At 39.7% G+C, this 21,429-nt stretch overlaps 1 protein-coding gene across 1 annotated transcript in view; it reads left to right on the top strand.

Annotated features, from left to right (window-relative positions):
• Window positions 1-21,429, top strand: part of ptprga (protein tyrosine phosphatase receptor type Ga) — a 607,325-nt gene that overhangs the window by 381,982 nt on the left and 203,914 nt on the right. Inside the window, exon 4 of the mRNA XM_049566435.1 lies at window positions 591-739. Coding sequence (XP_049422392.1) covers window positions 591-739 — 149 coding nt within the window. The remainder of the gene's footprint in view (window positions 1-590; window positions 740-21,429) is intronic.

Raw genomic sequence — 21,429 nt, forward strand, 5'->3', positions numbered from 1 at the left:
TATAAATGAGACAGAGCTGTGTGATGAAGTCTGGCTGCACTGGTTAATGGAACACAGGAATCCTTCCAAAGCCATTTGTGGATGTGAAAATAAGGCCCCCTCTTAATTCTCGATATATTTCAGAAAGATTTGATGGAATAATAACAAAGGACCTGGTAAGGGCAGTTTGCAATGGATGAAGAGAATGATTTTTCTTGGCAAATTAGCCCCTCATTTGAGAACTTGCGTTAGGGGCTGATGGAAAATGACAGAAATGGTCTTGTGTGGGCATGTCTTCCTCAGAGCAAATTTAAAAGATAAACACTTATCTAACTTTAGCATGTCCTCAGAATGCATTCTTCTGTCTGTGGTTCTTAAGACCTTAAAGAGGTTTCACACTGTGTATGTGTCCTCACACCCCTTTGATTAGGTTTTTGTGCCATCTTTGAAGTTTGCCATCACATCAACAACAGATACCAATTTTCTGCCTTCTGTTTATTTTAGAGGAATGATAACATTTGTACTGTATGTATGTTGAAAACAATGTTTGGTGATGAATGACTTTCTTGCTCTTTTTCTTTTTTTTCTCTTTCCTTCTGTCTTTCTTCCAGTGGCCATTATGTTGAAGGATGATTACTTTGTTCGGGGAGCAGGTCTACCAGGGAGGTTTAAGGCCGAAAAAGTGGAGTTCCATTGGGGTCCAAATAACGGATCTGAAGGCTCTGAACACAGCATTAATGGCCGCCGCTACCCTGTGGAGGTAAGCACAAAATACCAAGCCTTGACATACTAAAGAATGAACCATATCTGAGAGCGAGTATATACATTTCTTTGACATGAGTAAAGATAAGGGTGTAGATTTTGAGACCCAATCAATAAGCCTCTGAGGAAAGCTCTGTTAGTCTGGAGTTTGGATAGCCCTTGCCAGTTACTGGAGCCAGAAAATAAGAGCTGCTGCAGGATGAGCAGCCAAAGCTGAGTGTAAAAGGCCGAGACACCTGTCTATCAAGGCAAACAGCCCCACAAATATGCCCATTTTTGGAGCTCAACAACCTTTTACTGGAAAACTGTACTTCAAACGTGCCAAGAGGGCATTTACCAAATAATGACAGCCTGCAGGCAGGCTGTTTTTTGATTGTCCATCCGCACATGTGTATGACCATACATAGGTCCGTTCTTCCCATCCTTGTGAACACAGTATCTCAAGAACACATTGAGGAAATTTCTTAAAATTTGGTATAAATGTCTACTTGGGCTCAATGATGAACTGATTAGTTTTGTTGGTCATAGGTCAAGGTCTCTGTGACCTGACGTCAATCTCCTTCTCATGAATGTGATATCTCAAGAAGACCTTGAGGGAATTTCTTCAGATTTGACACAGACATCCACTTACAGTCACGGATGACCTGATTAGAGTTTGGTGGTCAAAGGTCAAAGTCACTATGACCTTTTCAATCTCATTCTTGTGAACACAGTATCTCACTTCTTGAGGGAATTTCTTCAAATTCAGTACAAACATCAACTTGGACTCAATGGAGAACTGTTTAGATTTTGGTATTTAAAAGTCAGAATCACTGTGATTTCACGTCCGTGAAATGGGCAAACAACTATGTAATTATGTTGGTAGACAACACTCTAAAAATACTTTCGATATTAATGTTCAGGAGACAGATTCAAGAAAAAGATTATACAGGTGGCTTTACTCAAAAGCAAGTGAATCTTGGCTGTGAAGACCAGACCTCACTTCTCAAACTGCCCGTTTGGCATTAAGAGACTCCTTTAGGATCATCCTTCGACGTCAACCAACTAAACTCAATGCATCTGTATGTGTACAGTAAATATGAGTGTGTGTCTGTGTGTGTGTGTGTGTGTGTGTGTGTGTGTGTGTGTGTGTGTGTGTATTTGCAAGTTGTTTATGTGCAGCTGTCACTCTTGAATGCTGAAATGTCAGCCATCTCTGTTTGGACTTCTCCTAGAGCACTGCCTCTTTGCTGTGGCTGGCCAAACAGATGAATATGTATTGTTTGACATTTGGTAGATCAGCGCGCTGACAGTTCAGCTTGATATTGTAATCTTCTCCATCCACTCGAAAGTATTTTCCCCCCCAAACCTTTCCACAAAGTTGCATAAAGGTGCCTTTGTGTTAGTGGTTGGTGAGATAGCCCCGTATGGAAATGATGCATTTGTCCGTCCTCACTACTTAGTTCAGAAATATTGCTTACCTGTCTGCTGCAGAAGAAGTCAAAGATTCTGCTGAAAACACAAAACCTCCTATATGAATGCATGAAGTTTTCTGAGACTGCTGTTTTTAAATTGCTAGATTTATAATATGCCGTCACAATTGATTTAGCAGTGAGACATCAGCGAAGAAAAGTTTCCATGTAGCACTTTTATGAAGTTCCACTGAAATTCAAGCCTGTTTTCACATATTGACTGAGCCTCTCAGTCAACTATACTATTTCCACACACATACACCCACATTCACACACATACATTCCCACCTGTGCCTTGTGCCAGATTCAATATTGGCAGTATGGCTCAGCTGATCTGTCCTTTAAGGCCGCAACTGATACTGATATTCCTGCAGTGAAGCTGCTGAAAGATGAGATTTGATGCTGATTTTTGTCCAAATTTAATCATTTCATGTCCAAATAACAAAACATGATTATGTTATGACACCGGAGGTGTGAGAACAGATCAATTGAAGACTTTCACAGAGATTAACTATAATATGAGGGGAATTTTAAAAGCCGTTTTCAAATTGACTTTATGATTTCATTTGATAATTTCATTTAATGACATAAAAATTTTAATGCATCAATAAAAAGACGAAAACAATGGACTCAGGATTAAAAATGTTTTTATATTAATGTTACTTTGAGATTCTTAATGCATCATTTACTTGCAAATTTGATTAATGTATTTATTTAATGTATTGTTTTTAAAATAATTTCTTTTTTATTTAATTCAGCTTCCAATTTAGTTCTTGATATGATTGAAGTACACAGAATTTTCTCTTCAAATAATGAGTTGTCATTGCGACAATGTTAATTTGCAAACAAATGAGAAGCAAATTGCTATATGCAGTCATATGTGTTGCAAGCCTATAAGGATCTTTTGTCCAGTCTCTTTGTGAAATCTCTGAAAAATAGAAACTTACAGTTTTGCCTTGGGTAACATTGTTTAATAATAATCATTTCCTAGATAGGACCTGTAAAGCAGCTGTAACTTCTTAGGAAGGGTCCTGGAATACACTTTGTTATTTGGTACTAATTATAAAGAAAATTGAGACAGTTTTCAATTGGTACACTTCCAGTTAATTAACTCCAGTGCTTGAAGTGGACTGGTACTCACCGGTATGCAGTACTAGCACTTTTGCATTTTACTCTCTAGTGCACAGTGACTTTCACATGCTGCCAGTACACTTTTCTGCCCTTTCCATATCTCATTCTCTGGGCCAGAGGTGGTCAACATGGTGTCCATGAGCACCTGGTCACCCACAAGGAACCAATGAGTCACTCACAGAGCATGTTCTAAAAATAACTGTGGTCAAGCCAGCTATCACTCGCATCTCAGTGGTCAAATGAGCTGATGTTACAACTGTAGTGCGCATTAAAACAGCCCTCCCATACACATGCCAACATGTGAATAAAAAAAAGTACTGGCACTTTTTTCCCCACTTCAAGCACTGATTAACTTAAATGCTAATTAAAGGCAAAACTGAGAGAGTCTGCTACTCGGTGCACAGCTGGCCTGCTGTTAAAATGTGTCCTTCTATGTGACTGTAAATAGTATACATTCAAACAAACATGGAGATTAAAATTTACAACACTAGATGAATGCTCACTTGGGTTAGATGCATCCCTATGAATGATTTTTTTTTTCCTTTTCTTTTAAATTTTCGTGATCTCTGGACATAATCTTGACAGTAACATACAGTTCGAGCCAGTTCTCTTCATCTATGTCTTCCTTATCAAGAACACATATCTGCTACCTAGTGACAGGGACAGGTTTTTTTTTTCATTATAAAGGGGACCTATTATTAGAGATGTACCAATACCACTTTTTCCTTCCTGATACTGATTCCGATCCCTGAACCTTAGGTATTCTGCTGAAACTGAGTACCGATCCGATACCAGCACGTAAAAAAAAAAAAAATGGATGGGATATGAATTGTTGTATGTCTCAACTCCTAAAACTCTATGTAAAATATTAAGAAATAAATACGTAATAGTAGAATGAATGCCATAAAACTTTTTTTTATTATTATTATCCAGTGTTGACACAGATCAAGACACAGGTTAAAGTGCAGCCACACAATTTGGTAAAAAAAAAAAAAAACAAACATACATTTTAAAGGCTACAGTAGAATGTAGGGCTTGTATTAAAAAAAAAAAAAAAAATTCACCAGATGACTTAAAGTAAGAAAATTAAAAAATAGTGGCAGGGCTTTTACTCACCAAAACTGCAGAGGCTCCCAGCTTCATTTGAAACAGACTACATTATAAAAGGGCCCGTATTTATTCATCCTTCTGTGTTTTTATATTTTTACTTTATATCAGCTCCCATTGCCTTGATAAAGTTAATACATCATGCCATCATTTCAAACTCAACACTTCCTGAACTTGTTTCAAATTAAAAGCCTCTAATAACCTCAGCTGAGAGAATCCCTCCATCTTCTAAATAGGCTTTTATTGTGAAACATTTGTAGGAACTTGTTGTGGAGAAACCAGTGACTTTTATGTTTACATACAGTACTTCAAATGTAGCTCCTGCCATCTGCTGGCGCTTTTTAGGTTACTACAACAACATTTCGGCTGGCACATGAACAGTGACTGAATAAAAATAGGACAAGAATAACCCGATGACATCACACACATCGTGATGTGGACCATCGTGTAGTGTGTCATGTCTGTCGACCAAGTCACAGCACGATTTTATGACTCCACAATCGTGTAATGTGACATAGTGACTTTCAGAATGGGCAGAAAAGTCATGTAGTGTGTACCAGGCATAAATCCTCCTTTGCAGTTTCTCCCTCATGCATGTCACTCATTTTCAGGGTCTAACTGCAGCGTGAGCATGAGAGGGGGAGGGGCTGCTGTTGTCAGAGAGAGAGAGAGAGAGGCGAGCTGAGCGGAGCAACGAGCGGAGCTTCAGAGCTGCTTTTCTGAGGCAAAACAAAAGTTTACATGTTCTAAAAAAAAAAGAGAAAACATCACATGTCCTGCGATGGCATTTCTGATACTGGTATCGGTACAACTCTACCTATTATGCTTTGGCTTACTTTCTGTCATGATGTTACAGTGTTGTATGTTCATATTGAATGTGTTTTAAATAATGAAGTAAATGTATGTAAAAATAATGTGTTAACAAAAACCTCAGGCTTCAGTCCCATCTGAATACTTTGTTTCCAACTTCTTCTTTCTTATTTGGCTGCAAGATAATGTCAGATCATGATAAATGTCCTTATATGGTCATCTGCTCCAGTAATGTTAGCGTAACTGGAGCAGATGACCATATAAGGACATTTGTGAAAGTATTTACATCATGTAGTCTACACTGCTACATGTAGCCACATGCTAATGTCAACTTATCTTAAGTCGTAAGCAACTGGACTTGCTTGAGTTTTTTTTTGTCATTAAAGAGGCTTCTTCTGTTTGACCTGACTGGTGTGGAGTCCCAGGCTTTAAGGGACAACTTCGGTATTTTTCAACCTGGGCTCTATTTCCCCATGTGTATGTGTGCATATAATTCATGGGTACCACTCGTTCTAAAATTGGTTCAGTATTGAGCCGTGAAACGAGCTAAAACGGTAATGGGGGCAAATGCGTCCCGTATAAAAGTGCTTTTTTTCGCCACTGACCGGTTCAGATCGCCAGTGCCATCTCTGTAGATAGCATATGGTAGCGGCCCTAGGGTAGTGGTGACTGTGAATGAGTGGAGTCAGCTGTCAGTCAGTGTTGGAGCAGAAAGGCGGAGGGTGTCCCCGCTCGGTATTGCAAATGAGTATGTGTGTGTGAAGTGTGTGTTTTTTCGCCACTGACCGGTTCAGATCGCCAGTGCTATCTCTGTAAATAGCCTGCTAACTTAGCCTTTCCCTTACCTCTGGGCTGTGTGATGTCACGAGCTTTGCTCCACTGTGTCTGTAGCTCTCTCTACTCATGGGACAGCTGTTTTCTTGAGGAAGAGGTGTTTCGGGATTGGATGTCTTCTCTTCTTCAGCTGGCAGTAGTTATCTTGGGAGAAGTGAGCACTGCAGACCCGATGGTCTGCAAGGCGCAGTGTCTGGACAGGAGTGTTAGCATCCATTTGTAGCACAACTAGCCACAGCTTCAGCATCTCGCCATCCAACAAAGGCAGCCTATGAAAGTTGTACGGGGTGTTGCGCGACATCCTGTTCTTGCATTCGGGAAAAAGGCCCGTTTATTTGAGCACTCCAAAAACTCCGGTAACACTCCAGGGGGTAGCACGTAAAAGACTCTGTCCTCTGACTCTTCTAGCATAACACACACTTCACACACACATACTCATTTACATTACCAAGCGGGGACAACTTCCGCCTTTCTGCTCCAACACTGACTGACAGCTGACTCCACTCATTCACAGTCACCACTGCCCCAGGGCCGCTACCATATGCTATTTACAGAGATAGCACTGGCGATCTGAACCGGTCAGTGGCGAAAAAAAGCACTTTTATATGGGACGCATTTGCCCCCATTACCGTTTTAGCTCGTTTCGCGGCTCAATACTGAACCAATTTTAGAACGAGTGGTACCCATGAATCATACGCACACATACACATGGGGAAATAGAGCCCAGGTTGAAAAATACCGAAGTTGTCCTTTAAACTCTGTTTGGGTGTGAACCCTTACAGAGTCATTTAGGTCCCATGTGAGCTCTGAGTTTCACAGTCTTTAAGGTCACATATGAGTCGTTGACCCACCTGCCCATTATGTGTGTTGTTAGGATGAGATGGGTCCAGGTGTGAATGGGTGTTAAATCATCTGGGGAGGGATCCCAAGATTTAAGATTACCATGACCTGGATGACTGAGAATCTTCACCAACATCATGCTAACGTCAGGGAAGAATGTAATCTTAGTTGTTGATGTTGTTAATTTCTCCCAGATTTTGGAGCACATTCCTGCTGGAACATGTTGAGTTGTTTTTAAAGGCTTTTATTGGTGATTTTCCATGGTAGAAAGTGCAACTTTAAAGTTACTCCATTACAGTCATTCCCTGGCTGCAGGTACACTGCTACATGTAGCCGCATGCTAACATCAGGGAAACCTGTAATCTTGATTGCATATGTTGTCCATTTCTCCCAGATATTGGATCACATTCCTGCTAGAATTTTAGTCAACCCTAGCACAGTAACTATAGTTTCACATCCTATTTCTTTTTTTACAGACTCATATAAATGTGCAGATCTTGATAATGTTTACTTATTGACTAGACTCTCCCAATAATCAGTACCAAATGACAGTTCTTTTCAGGAATATTACAACAAAATGAAAGGATATATTACAGGACTAACACATTAAGTGTGCTTTGAAACACCTTAGATTAACAATTACTCCTTTGCTGTTTGGCAAAAAAGATATATACATTCGCATTGCATGTGCGGTTGGATTGTTAAACTTGACGTGCTAGGCTTATGATTTAGTGGCTTATAGTGTTGAAGTTTATGAATGCACATGTGCTTTGCATTTATTAACCAACATCTTTCATGTAATTCAGGATAAGTGGTTATGGAAATGAATGAATGAATTATTCGTGTAGTTTTATCATTTATTATTTGTGAGAATTTCACCAAATTAGTCTCTACTGTAAGTCACTAAACATGTCTTTATTTAATATTTTTCTGAAAATGTGTTTCTTGCTGATTGTTTCCAGGGCAGGAACACATCTGAAACTGTGAAAAATCTGTTTTGTTTTTTTTTTAATTTCATCTGAAATATTTTCACACCAACACTATTTCTCTCCAAAACACTGCTGCCCACCTGCAAATTTATTGGCAGGGGAACTTTACATGATTTACATGATGAGTTTATATAAAGGCTAAAATGAAAAGAAAAAATTTTAAGTTGTTTTGTGTATCTGTGGTCGGACAAAAAGCTCTCTACAGTGCATTACTGATGCCTGGCAGTGAGTGACTGGAGTATCAGACTGTAAAGCTCTCTCAGCATGGCCTCTGATGCTGGTTCATACAACCACAGCATCAGCAGTGAGATAGGAGCACAGTTTGATTGCTGTCTTGCCCCTGGTTCAACTTTATTGCCTGCCTGCTACATTGCACAATGTTATCTCTGCAGGGAGAGAATGGAAAACTAATATATGGACACACATGCATGCATTCACACACACTTAGGTACACATTGCAGACAGTGGGTGCAGTGAGCCCAGAGACGACAGGGTTCCTCTGCTATATTTGAGTGGAAACCTCAACAGCACATATTTAAAAGAATCTGAAAATAAAAGCAAAACTATCTGCACGCTGAGCTGCCACCAGTGGTAGGTGGAATAATATGTTCTGAGTGATTTATATGACCTTTTGAAATTCAAGATTCAAGACTTAACTGCTGTTTCAACATACAGGAATTTGGTTTGGTGAACCCACACAAACCAAGAACAAGAGCCCTGCCTCACAGACAGTGACCACCTTGGAACATTAAAGTAAATTAAGTAGCCTAATTAGTAGTAATAATAAATAATTAAAACAGGCATTCCTATGAGGTTGCAATGACACCACATCCAGCTATGATGTAATATAAAATACACGGCCTTACAGTGTGTTACAGACAGGAATAATAACAGCACATGTGTAATTTAGGAGTAAAGGGAACGGACAATCTCTAAGTGCTGTTGTAGAACCAGGCTGTCAGTTCTAATACATTTCAGTCTTTAAAACAAGGGTGGAAGTTTAAAAGATGGTTAACAGGATGAGAGGAGTCATGAAGAATATTGTATCCCTTCTTTCACAGCCTAAGGGCTGATTCATAGTTGTGCTCTACACAGAGCCTGCACTGTAGTCTACAAAAGTGGAATACGCCATTGTGAACATTTATACTTGTGCGGTGGTGTGTTTGTTACACCTCTAAAACGTTATTCACCAGTGGACTTTCCATGCCACTGTGTTTTGTTTCTGTTATTCAAAATACACCAGGATTGTAACCCGCAAGGTTCACAGACAAAACAATTGTCTTTTGCTAGACATGGTTTTACCACAGTCACAACATGCTAACATTATTAGCATAAGCCAGTGACACTTAACACATAAAGAAGTCTAGTGGCTAGCAGAGTTTTCCTCTACTCAAACAGCAACATTTAAATCAACTCTTACCGTTGTTGCATTTCACACAGCACTTCGAAAAAATTTGAACATCCACAACTCCCGCCTTCCTCCAAAGTCCCATCCTCCTCCTCCTCCTCCTGCAACTGCACCTCCCTCTCCCCTCTCCTCCATTATGTCCTCATTATAGACGTAGGTGTTGGCAAGGTAACGTTAGATACACAGAAGAGGAGAGCGAGCATGTAAATTAATTGCTATCATAAAAATCTCAGTTGAATGTCAATATGTCTTTTCAGTCATGAGATATATTATGTAGCTTACATTTTGTCTTAAGGGTGGCACTAGAAAGCTATGAAACCTCATGAAGAGTTTAAAATGGACAGGACTCATCCTCTGGAAGGTCAAATCAAGTCTCAGTTAATGTTCTGACAGGCTGCCTGTTAGATTCTGACACTTTTTTGTGTCGTAGTGGTATAATGATGGCTTTGGGTGACATATAAGGGATCGCCAACAACAACAGGATTCCTCCTCTGAGGATCATAAATGGCCCATTTTGTAAAAATCCAGACACATTTTTATCAAAACTTGAACCCTTTCGCTTTTTTCAATTCCCTATCTTCCCATTCTCTCTTCTCCATTTCTTTCCTTTGTACTATTTTTATTTTCTTTAATTTTCTGTACATTTTGTTTCTATTCTTTTATCGTCCTTTTTTTTGTTCCCTTTCCTTTTCGCTCCACTTCTCAGCAGCTCACTATGTTGCAGTGGGCGTTGGTGAAGAGGAGTGTTCTTGTGCTTTCTCAGAGTGCTCCACATGAATGATGTATGATTTACAAGCCTTGCCATTTAGTAATTGTAGCCTAATAGGGCCCTTGAATAGCATGATGAAGTAGGGACCTGCTGCTCCCCTACCTGCTGTTTTAAACAGTAATGCTCTGGTTAATATGCCAAGCACAGCATTGCCAGGCAGCACAGCACACGTCTTTAGCTGGAGTGTGTCACTCATCCTTCGTGCGTATGCGCACCTGCATTCTCATTCCACTGTGGTGTGCTTTGCATTGAAAGTCAAACATGTTGGAATTCACCCACAGGTATTCTCAGCCAGGAGGTTGTGTGGCCGTTTTTGAACTGTCAAGCCAAGTCCAAGGTCAGCTGACACTGGAAAAGCACACTTACACTCACTCAGGGCTGGCTTTGTTTGGAGTCTTTGAAAACACATATTTTAGACTTAGTCTGCATTAGGAGCAAATACTCAGCACATTCTCGTTCCCAGGTCGTCAGATACTGACGTGTCACACTCCATCAGCATGTAATACTGACGCTGAAGGCACCCTTTGGCATCTTTATGAGAAGCACTTGGCTGACTCCAGTGTAAACCCATCTGCCGCAATATTTCACGCTGAGAGCAAATGATGTAGTATAAGGAATGAAAAATTCCATATAGGGTGGATTCAAGGGGTTTTGGATTGGTCAATCACAAACAGACTTTGACCCAGGAGACCCGTGATAAAGTAAAAGTTTAAAACTAGCTATGTGCAAGTTACCAAAGTACATTACGTACTTCCCGTAAAACTTCAATTCAAAGCGTAGTCCCAATTAAATGCCTAGTCCCTTGTGGGGTGTGGCTACACATTTTGACAAAAAAAAATGTCTGTCTCAATTAGACACCTGGTCCAGTTGCAGAGCAATTCTTTTTTTGTTTTCTTTTTAATGAAATTTCCTCTGACATATAAAACTGAGTTGTTGGCTACCTCAAATTATGTGTCCATTCCTTGATTACATTGTAAATTATTTAGATTCTGTTAATTCGTTACGGTCCTCAGCTCAGAAGTATCAAAAAGGTTTTTCATAAAAATTGTGAGTATTGTTTGAACAGGATGAAGTGGTGTTGTGTCGGTACACAGGGTGCCATAATCATTGAGTGCTGTAATTCACTCTCTCTCTGATTTGCTGTCTGTCGGAGCTTGATCAAATGAATGATTTATTATTGATATATTATCTGTAGCCTAATTTTTTAACAAGTAATATTCATTCAAGTTCAAATAAACAGTTTGATTGTATTTCCTGATCTTTGCTGAGCAACAGTTCCATATAGACACCTGTCCCAAATATAGGTCTGTTGACTTCAGTGATTTAAGCAAATAATAGCCTGGGCTATTAATTGAGGTTTTATGGTATTTGAACCCAAAACATGTTTTGTTTTTTGTTTTTTGTTTTTTTTAAATAAACCCAGCCAAGTAGTTTTGTTGCCTAACCCTAACCACTACATTTGAAAACATTAACCCCACATTGTGTGTATCACCCAGAAGTCAGCTGTGCATCACAGACAGACACTAAAGGGTTCCTTGTTCCTGGGCATGAACCACTGGGGGGACTAGGGATGTCACGATAATAAAAATTCAGTAGTCTGTGCCGATACCAGTAAAATTACACGATTCTCGATACCAAAGTCGAACTCACGGTAAAAAAAATCCCAAGATCCCATGTACTTAAACAAGAAATACTTTATTAAAATATTTGCATATAAAATAACATTTCTACCAACAGATGGATATTACTTATATTTTTTTCTTTTCCTCTTTACCTATTTTTCGTGGGAATGAAAATAGATACGTCCATTTCAAACATTGTAAATGTCAGCGCCCTTATGCTTCCATGCGTACTATATGATGGCATGGATACAGTCAATAGATGGCACTAGAGGGCAGAGTCATAAGTTTCACACAATAAACAAGACAGCGGTGGAGGAGGTAGTAATATTTTACCTTATGGAGGCAGAATTGTTGACAGCAGCACTCTTTGCAGTCGTTTATTACACACCAACATGAGAACGAAGAATTCTTTTCACTTACTTCAGTAATGTATGTTGTTATGTAGCCTTGTTGTTCCATTCTTCCATTATTTATTTATTTTTGTCATCTCCTATGGTGGTATCTCCCTTGAACTATGAGGCACTGCCTCCATGATTTCCACTGGTGCTGCCCTGTTTTCATCCGTATCCATAAGCTCTCAGAAAACGTGCACAAATGCAGATGAAAAAAATGCAGAGTATGGACAGACGGCTCCTTCTGTCTTCATCTCTAACACTGAGCATAAGTGAGCCTTTACATACTGAGTTTTTTTTCCCATTATTTGACCCCAGAGGGGCACTGTAGTTTCCCCTATTTCGAGTGTTTGTGTTAAGGTAAGCTTTACCGGCAACTCCCTGTAGCTTCATATTTAGTGTGCAAGAGTGGTGTCAATCTTCTCATTTAACTCTCAGCAAGAAAGCAAATAGTAAAGCTAAGGTATACCTGGAAAAACATTTTTAGTTACATTAGTGTGAACTTGTCTGTACTGTCTCAAAGTTGCAGTTTGATTGATGGTACATAATTGGTGCATGCCTTGAATTATGTCAAAGCATGCACATGTATGTACAAATGTTATGTAAGTAAACTGATATTTCTTCCTTTCAGTTTACAGTCAGTGAACTAACTGCCAGTCAACACTAGCATGCACTGTATTAGGACCATTTCTAGCCCACACTGTCAAAATAAGACTGAAGTTTGTTTAATCAAAATGGAAATATTTGCTAAAACCTGACACCAAATTGTTTTCTTACTCCTCATATTTTTCTGTGCAAATTAGATGAACTTCTCCCACTCCAGTTTCTACTGTTCAATTATTTACAATTGGTCTAAAACATCTCATGATTGGTTCGGTCACCCTGTAAAAAAGTCCATGAAACTCTAAATTAAACTTGCTGTATGATTTCAAGCACGGCTCTTGTTTGAAAGCAAAGCTGCAAGGTTTTTATCCAACAGCAGCAATTTCACACCGAAACCTCCTGACATCTGGCAACAAAAACAACAACACTACACTGATAGCCTATGATTAGATTTATGCCAATTTCAGCCTGAATGGCAGAGAAAGTGTTTTCTTTGCTTTTGAGGTCAGTAATTGATTTAACCTGAGAAGTATGCAGATGAGTTTTGTACAGTTTTTCAGTGGTTAACTTAATAGCTGGATCACAGCATGGGCAGAGGATAGGGGTTAAGGGTGTTATAGATGGGAGGAAGTCAGTGTTCAGTTGTTTTTTGAGATGATGTGCCTTGAACAAAGAATAAAAGAAAGTTTTGCATAAAGGATTTAATATTTTTTCATGGTTAAACACTCAGATTCAGTTTGGGAAAGTATAATATGATTTAGCACAGAAACCCTCTAAAATAATGAGTTTAATGGAGTATGTCACCTTCAGATATGTGCTTTAATTTACCCTAGCTGTGTACAAAACACATATTGGCACTTCAAATGACTCTATGTAATGTGAAAAGTCAGTTGCAAATGCAAAAATTATCAGCCAACTCTGCTGCTCTTGACAGTATTTTGGTCTTTTTAGTTTGTTGTTTTAGTTTTATGGAGCATTGATCTAATCAACCTGCGGTAAGTCACAGTTTGCTGCAAACACCTTCTGATAAACCCACCGAACCAACTTAACAGCAGACAGAAAATGGTGGCAATTAAATGGTGAAGACAATGGAACATTTAACAACTAAACAGCCTGATGTTTTTTCTCAGGAGTTGGAAGACCAAACCAAACCTCTTATTTATTAGAGGTGTAATGATCCATCAATCTGGATCAATATATTGATTCAGTGATCAGTAATCCCATATAATTGATGCAAAGTAAAAACATCAATCCATATCATCATTTTTACCTTACGCCTTTATTTTGAAATTTCGTGTCACTGTCAAACAGCAGCAGGCAGACGGCAAGTAGCCAAGAGAAAGACAATGAGGATAACGTTATTTACTTTGGAATAAATCAGCAGTGTGGAAATTTCTATTTCAGTGAAAGTGCGGGTCAACAGACACATGCTATACGTAAAAATGCCATTATGAGATAAAACATGTATTTAAAACATTTCTCTGCTTTACCTTCCACACTAACCAATCAAAGCAGTGGTAGATCAGCAACCTCCATGTTTTGCAAAGTAAAAATGATTGTTTTTGTGAAAGAAGTGCCGTGTGTGGGCAGCACGGTGGTGTGGTGGTTAGCACTGTCGCCTCACAGCAAGAGGGTTGCCGGTTCGATCCCGGGTGTGGGAGCCCGTCTGTGTGGAGTTTGCATGTTCTCCCCATGTCAGCGTGGGTTCTCTCCGGGCACTCCGGCTTCCTCCCACAGTCCAAAGACATGCAGGTTGGGGACTAGGTTAATTGATAACTCTAAATTGTCCGTAGGTGTGAATGTGAGTGTGAATGGTTGTTTGTCTCAATGTGAAGGGTGTACCCTGCCTCTCACCCAATGTCAGCTGGGATAGGCTCCAGCCCCCCCGCGACCCTCAAGAGGATGAAGTGGTTAGAAGATGAATGAATGAAAACTCTAAATTGTCCGTAGGTGTGAATGTGAGTGTGAATGGTTGTCTGTCTCTATGTGTCAGCCCTGCGACCTGTCCAGGGTGTACCCTGCCTCTGGCCCGATGTCAGTTGGGATAGGCTCCAGCCCCTCAAGAGGATGAAGCAGTTAGAAGATGGATGGATGGAAGTTTCGTGTGTTTGAAATAGCGACTTCAGTTCCCTGTAGGAACGGGCTATCTAATGGCAAGGTAAAGTGGTGAAAATATTCCAAATTTGTCATGCAGTGATTTATTGATGTTTTCTTTAGGTGAGCCTTTTTTTGAGGTGGCTAAAAACTAACCAATTTAGGCAACACTTACTCAGTGCAGTTTAATTTTATTACATGACATACTGTAAGTTATTTTAACCAAACACTGTGATTCTTTAAAGTCAAAACTTGAAGTCTGACTTTATTCTCAGTATTCTAAATTTAAATTAGAACTTAAATAAATTTTTCTTATGTGGCCCTAATCATCATACGTAGATGTCCATGACTGTTGGACCCAATTAAAATTATATATACGTACCTACATAAGTACTAAAATTCTTATAATTGGCAACAACAACAACTATGGGAAAACTCTAATCCATCGGCAGGAATCTCATCAAAACCCCACTTTGGAATGGTTTTGGCTTTGACGATTTTGCAAAGGCAATCAGAGTGATATTCATCTGTTCCACCAAAAACATGACATCAGTCATGAAATCTAGAACCATTCACCTACATCAAATCAGAGACTGACTTCACTGATATTTATTAAAATGTCAGCCCCAGTGTATCAGCAAACCAGTGTATCTGTCGAAGGCTACCTCCCACTATGGTGCCTTCCATGTCCACCCCCCCAGAGCAGGTGAGAGTGCTATCAGGGCTAGCTGGCCCAGGCGCTAAGCTATCCATTCTGTCTGACTGCCTCTTGCCAAGCCTCGTTTTTATCTCCACCCCCTCCCAAGCCTTCTAGACGTGATAAACGAGGAGCAAAGGATGAAAAGATGGAGGAGGAAGGGACGAGTGTGTGTGTGGCTCCAGAACTTGCTCTGCCAGCTTTTACCCACCTGCCTAGATAAGAGAGCCACTGTAAATTAACACGCGATAGGGGGGATGAGAGCATGGGCGGTGTGTGTCTGTGGATTGGTGGTTTTGTGCACTCATTCACACACATATACACACACACACTTTCTCTCTTTGCTTTGCCGCAGGTATCGCAGATAAAGATGTGTCATTGATGAATGGGATTTTATTTCCCATCAACCTTTGCTGTGTGGGAAATGGAAAGCGCATCCCGGCCCCTAAATCATCAGATGAATAATGATAACACTGGGTAGCAGTTTTCATTTTGTCGCACTATTTGTCTGCAAAGCGCCGTATGCAAACTGTTTGTTTCTATCAGCGCTTGTAGTGTACGTGCACGTGTTTGTGTGTGTGTTTGTGTGTGTGTGTGTGTGTGTGTGTTTTTCACATTGCAGCTAAAAATGAATACTGAGCTTCCACAAACTGCGGTGCAGATGTTTAAACTCGTGTTTGTACCTTGTTTAATCACACCGGAGGGCAGTGAGCTCCTAATTCACCCAGCACTGACACAGAGGCAGAATTACAAGGAGGAGAAAATTCAAAAGCACATCCCCTCCTTTTACTTCCAATATGAGAAATACAACACCTTTCCTGACACATAATAATAAAACAGCTCAATTCATACTGCTCTATTTTTGGTACCACTTGTTTCCCTGATAGTTTCTGGCAGTCATTTCCTGCCTGTGAGTTCCAAGAAACAGCACTGGAATCAATATGCTCAGCACGAACACCATTATTCACTTGAACCAGTAAACTGACAACATAAACTTTTATTTGGCATATATTTGTCGAACAATCAAAAACACCTCCCTGAGATGGCACTCTCTGAGGTTTTTACAGCCGTCCTGACTGTGCCATACATGACTGCTCATTACATCAGCTCAAATCACATCAACAAAGGCATGTACGGTGATGTAGAGTCGTCCACGAGGATAGAAATACAGGGGAACCAGCTTCGTTAAAGTGAAAGTTCACCCCAAAATCAAAGGAACGTATTTTTCCTCTTACCAGTAGTGCTATTTATCAATCTAGATTGTTTTGGTGAGAGTTGCCGAGTGTTTGAGATATGGCCCATAGAGATGTTCGCCTTGTCTCCAATATAATAGAGCTAGATGGCACTCAACTTGTGGTGCTAAAAGCACCAAAAAATTAAAAACTCATTGTCTCTTTCCAGCAATAATAACCTGATTAATCAAGAATATCCAAAGGCCTTGTTGTGAGAAGTTTCATGTGGGAACTGTTTTCTTTCAACCAAACTGCACCTGCCAAGCATATCACCTTGCAGATAAAAGTGTGTATCGACTCATGAACAAGGAGCTCATGACAGCACGAATTGTAAACATTCATGGTATCCTGCTCGGCTAAGCTGTAATTTTAGCTAGCTCAATGGTGGTGGGTAAGCTAGTACCATTTCCTTCTTGGTGGGTGTAGTTCACCAGAGAGAAAACAGTTCCTACATGAAACTGCTCAAAACAAGGTCTGTGGATTATCCTTTGAATAAAGTGACAGTTTCAGCAAATATGACAAAAAGTTATTTTTAGTAAAAGTCACCAACTACAGCTTTAAGAAAGCCCTTATTGTTTAAGGTAACTGTGCTTTAGTGGTCCATTGTCATTAAAACGGGATGCTAATTTTCACATTGCATTATTTTACTTGCTTGAGTTTGAACGCTAGAATATTTTGTGTAGACTCGCTTTATACACTCCAATAACTTGCATGATACACGTGAAATCTCTAAATCGAAGAATGAACTTCCGCCAGTACATCCTCGGCGTCATATGTCCCTGAAAGGATCTCAGTGCTGATTGGCTATCACAGTCTAAATGGGTTGCTGAAGTTCCAATTTTTTAACTCTGCGAATAAACTTATGATGCGAGATTGCGCTATTTGCTTCTTTCGTGCCATTTAATTCACATATTTTGTGTCATTTGCATTGAGTCCATCACGTCCATTGCATCCATCGCACCACCCAGCAGCAATTTGAGTCTGAACACGTCTTTACATTGACCTTAAACGTAATGCACCTGAATTGCTCTGAACAGTCCACCTATGGGCCCTCCTAAGGTGTTTTTGATGTTTATGTTATGTAAAACAACTGCTGTATTTATTGTTTTCAAGTGGTTTACTCATACAATATATCATTCGAAACCTACACTCCTTGTCATGATATTTATGCTGGCCATTTCAAGATACCACCTCTGAAACAGCTCAATAAACACTTCTCAGACAAAAAAACAAAGAGATAAACAGTTATATCTCACCTATGAAGCATAATTTGAATATAAATTGAATCCATAGATCGATATTATCCTGACAGAATCACTGCTCACACAGATATTGGTTAATATCTCACACAATGCCGATAGTCCAGATGATCTAAATCCCACTAAGTATTGAGTCCAAACACGTAGTTACATCCACAGATATCCACAAACTGTTTTAAACGTTCATATTTCTTCATACAGTATCCATAGTCTTTCTTGTTCTGCATGTAAACAAAGCGACCAGGCAGCTGCCATAATGGAGGCAAACTCCTGGCTTTTCCATTGACACCTCACTTGAGCCAATAGGAGCTTCCAGTGCTGTTGCTATGAATATCAATAGCCACCCAGGGCCTGTGTTGAGGGAACATCCATTCATCACATTTCCTGGGTTATAGACAATCAAAGTGCCAGGGATGGGCCCAGTGGATAATAGGTCTTGTAGTTAATGACACTCCTGACATTAACTGTACTTTTGAATGGGTTACTGGCATAAATGTACAGTAATTATAAACAAATGGCTCCTATGTTGTCTTAAGGAAAAAGTCTTTCTTATTTATTTAGGTTTTCTGAGAGTGTTTTATATAAAGTAAGCTCGTAAATAGACATTTCTGTCAATGTTGATTCGTTTTTCACTCTTAATCACACATTCAGTACATTGTTTTACCCTCTTTTCTTGAAAAGCGAATGAACAAAACCTTACAAAAACATGTGGAAAATGTTTATTTTCTGTGATATTGTTATCTACTTTGAATGTGATCAATTTGAGGCTTCATGACACGGTCCCATTGTGTTTTTCAGCTAATGCCTCCCAGTCCTAGTTATCTGCAGCAGCTTTTATCAAGAAAATATTCAGGCGAAAATTAAAAAAACTTTTATTTCATTGTGTTGAAACTTATATAACTCAGTAACTGAAGCACTTACAGTGATTCTGATTGCTGGAGAAAAAAGTTCAGTGTTATCTTTCAAATGAGACCGTGCATGTACATGTACTAAAACAGCTTCAATTTACTTTAGGTGTGCCTTGGATAGTTTAGAATTTAGATGAATATTACAGGACCTTAAATGGAAAGTAACACAATTGCCACAATCCAACACACAATGTAACTATTTTCTTTTCAGAGTCACAAGGGTCTGTCTCCCTGAGGCAGTTGCCCACTTTGCCAGTTTGTTAAGCCAGTCTTGTGTGTTGTTGACATAATTTAATACACATAACATCTTATCTTGTTTATATATAATATTGCATTAATGTGAACATTGACTAACCCACCCAACATCCTCCAAGGCATTCAGCACTTTAGTAAAGCGTTGCATAATATTCCTCCTATCTTCTATTGGTTTCAGTCCATTTCAGAACGCTGTGAAAATCAACTTGAGATTTCAAACTTGGTCTAGTTGAGAAATCCACCACAGTGAATATATCTTGTTTTATTTTTGTCAAAGCAAACCTGCATTGCATGCTAACAAAGTTGAAAAGTGCAGACTCATTTTAAAAGTTCATGTGCTGGTTAGAGGCTCTGAAATGTGATGTATGAGCTGGCTGTTGAGCAGTGTAGCATCAGGGAGTTCTGGTGAAGGAAAGGAAAGTCCGGAAGACAAACCAGTAAACATGGACACTTCATGGATGACTGCAAAGGGCATAAGGAGTGATTGTTGGCACTGTGTACATTGTTATTGCTATCCCTCAGGGTACTGGGCTCCTCTCGGTATCCTCTGAGATACTCTTGGGATTGGAATACTCAGTTGAATGCTCTCTCTGCACTTGATTAACAGTGGTGCAATGATGCCCTTGTCTTCTTGATTGCTGGAGCTACAACATCAGACAAAAACTGTCTTCATTCTCAGAGCTCAGCACTTGTACAGTAGCAGCACACACAGCTGAAGAGTTTACTCACTGTCTTGTCCAAACGGCTTGTGGACATAAAGAGCTGCTTATTATCAGGAGCAAAGAGTGATGGCAGACTTTGTGCTGCAAACACTTCCCATGCTTGTTACATATCACTGGCTCTACACTTGCCCCAGTCTGAGCCTCATGGAGTCATTGTATTTACATTTGAGACTTTTGCATTGATGAGGGCTATCAAGTAAAATTTATGCAGGACATTTCTGCAGTTTCAGGCCTCCGCCTGCAGGAAATGTCATTTAAGTTTTATTTAAGTCCTCTGTTTCCAACTGTTATACAACATTTCTTCTATTTCCTAACAGAAAACCCCCATTTGTACTTTTCTCCACTCCCAAGTGTTTTCTGAGATACCTCAGGATAGAAATTTGAAGCAGGGAGTATCTGAGGGGCCGGCGGTGCTGCCTCAACCCCACTCAGAGTGCTGTGAGACTGGACACAGCAGCCTGTGATCTACCCCTCCCCTGAGGGACTGACACATCTGAGGCAACATAAGCAAGGTTTTATATGAAATCAGACACCAGAATACACTGGAGTGTAAAATGAAGTCTTTACTGACTCAAATAAAGATGCCAACTGAGAATCATAACAGCTTACTTCTCCAGTTGGCATCTTTGTTTGCGTTGATGGAATGGAGATGCACTTTGTGAAACAATTCTGCCTCAGGAATAATTTTGTAACAATAGGATCAAGTATTTTACAACACAACAAACAGCTGATTCATCAGTGCCCTCCAGAACATAACTTACAAAATTTGTCCTTTTTTTTTTTTAATCTGCTAAATGGTAAATGGACTTGTGCTTGTAAAGCCCGTTTGAAGTCTTCGAACCATTCAAAGCACTTTCACCCAAGATGTCCCATACACACACACACATGCATACACTAGTGAGGCTCCCATAAAAAGTGTCACCTGTTACTCATTTAAACTTTTACACTCACTCACACACCAATGGCACAGCCATCAGGGGCAATTTGGGGTTCGGTATCTTGCCCAAGAGCGAACCGCCAATTTTTTCATGCTCCACTTTCAATGCCACAATTGGGTTAAACCATAGACTTAATGGACGTGTCCATTATGATGTCAGCCATTTGGTTCGAAGCCTCGAGTTTAGAATTTGGCCGTTGCCATCTTGGATTTTTGGAGTCAGAAGTGGCAATATTTGGATGAGAGGGTTGAACTAACCCTAATGCTAACTAGCAGTTTGGTTAGCATAGTCCATTTAAGTGTGATAATGCTAATACTCAATTTAGCTCAGGAAAAAACAGGCTAACAACCATTAAAACATAATGAACTTACCGTGAAAACTGAATATGCGACTCCTTAGAGGGTCTTTCGGTACAACCGAACACTAAATAAGAGTTTTGAGATAACCAAAACATTACAGTTAACTTTCTTGAGCTGAAATCACACTGAAATAGCAATGGTTACAGCTACACCTATACTTTTTGAATATGGGGTTAGTTGTCCTGAATGAGCAAATTAGCCTGAAAAACCAAAACAGTTTTTTTGTAGCAGGCTGTACCCATGTTTATTTCTACCTGTTGTGCGTTTT

Source organism: Epinephelus fuscoguttatus, linkage group LG1, assembly GCF_011397635.1.
Source record: "Epinephelus fuscoguttatus linkage group LG1, E.fuscoguttatus.final_Chr_v1".
Taxonomy (NCBI): Eukaryota; Metazoa; Chordata; class Actinopteri; order Perciformes; family Serranidae; genus Epinephelus; species Epinephelus fuscoguttatus.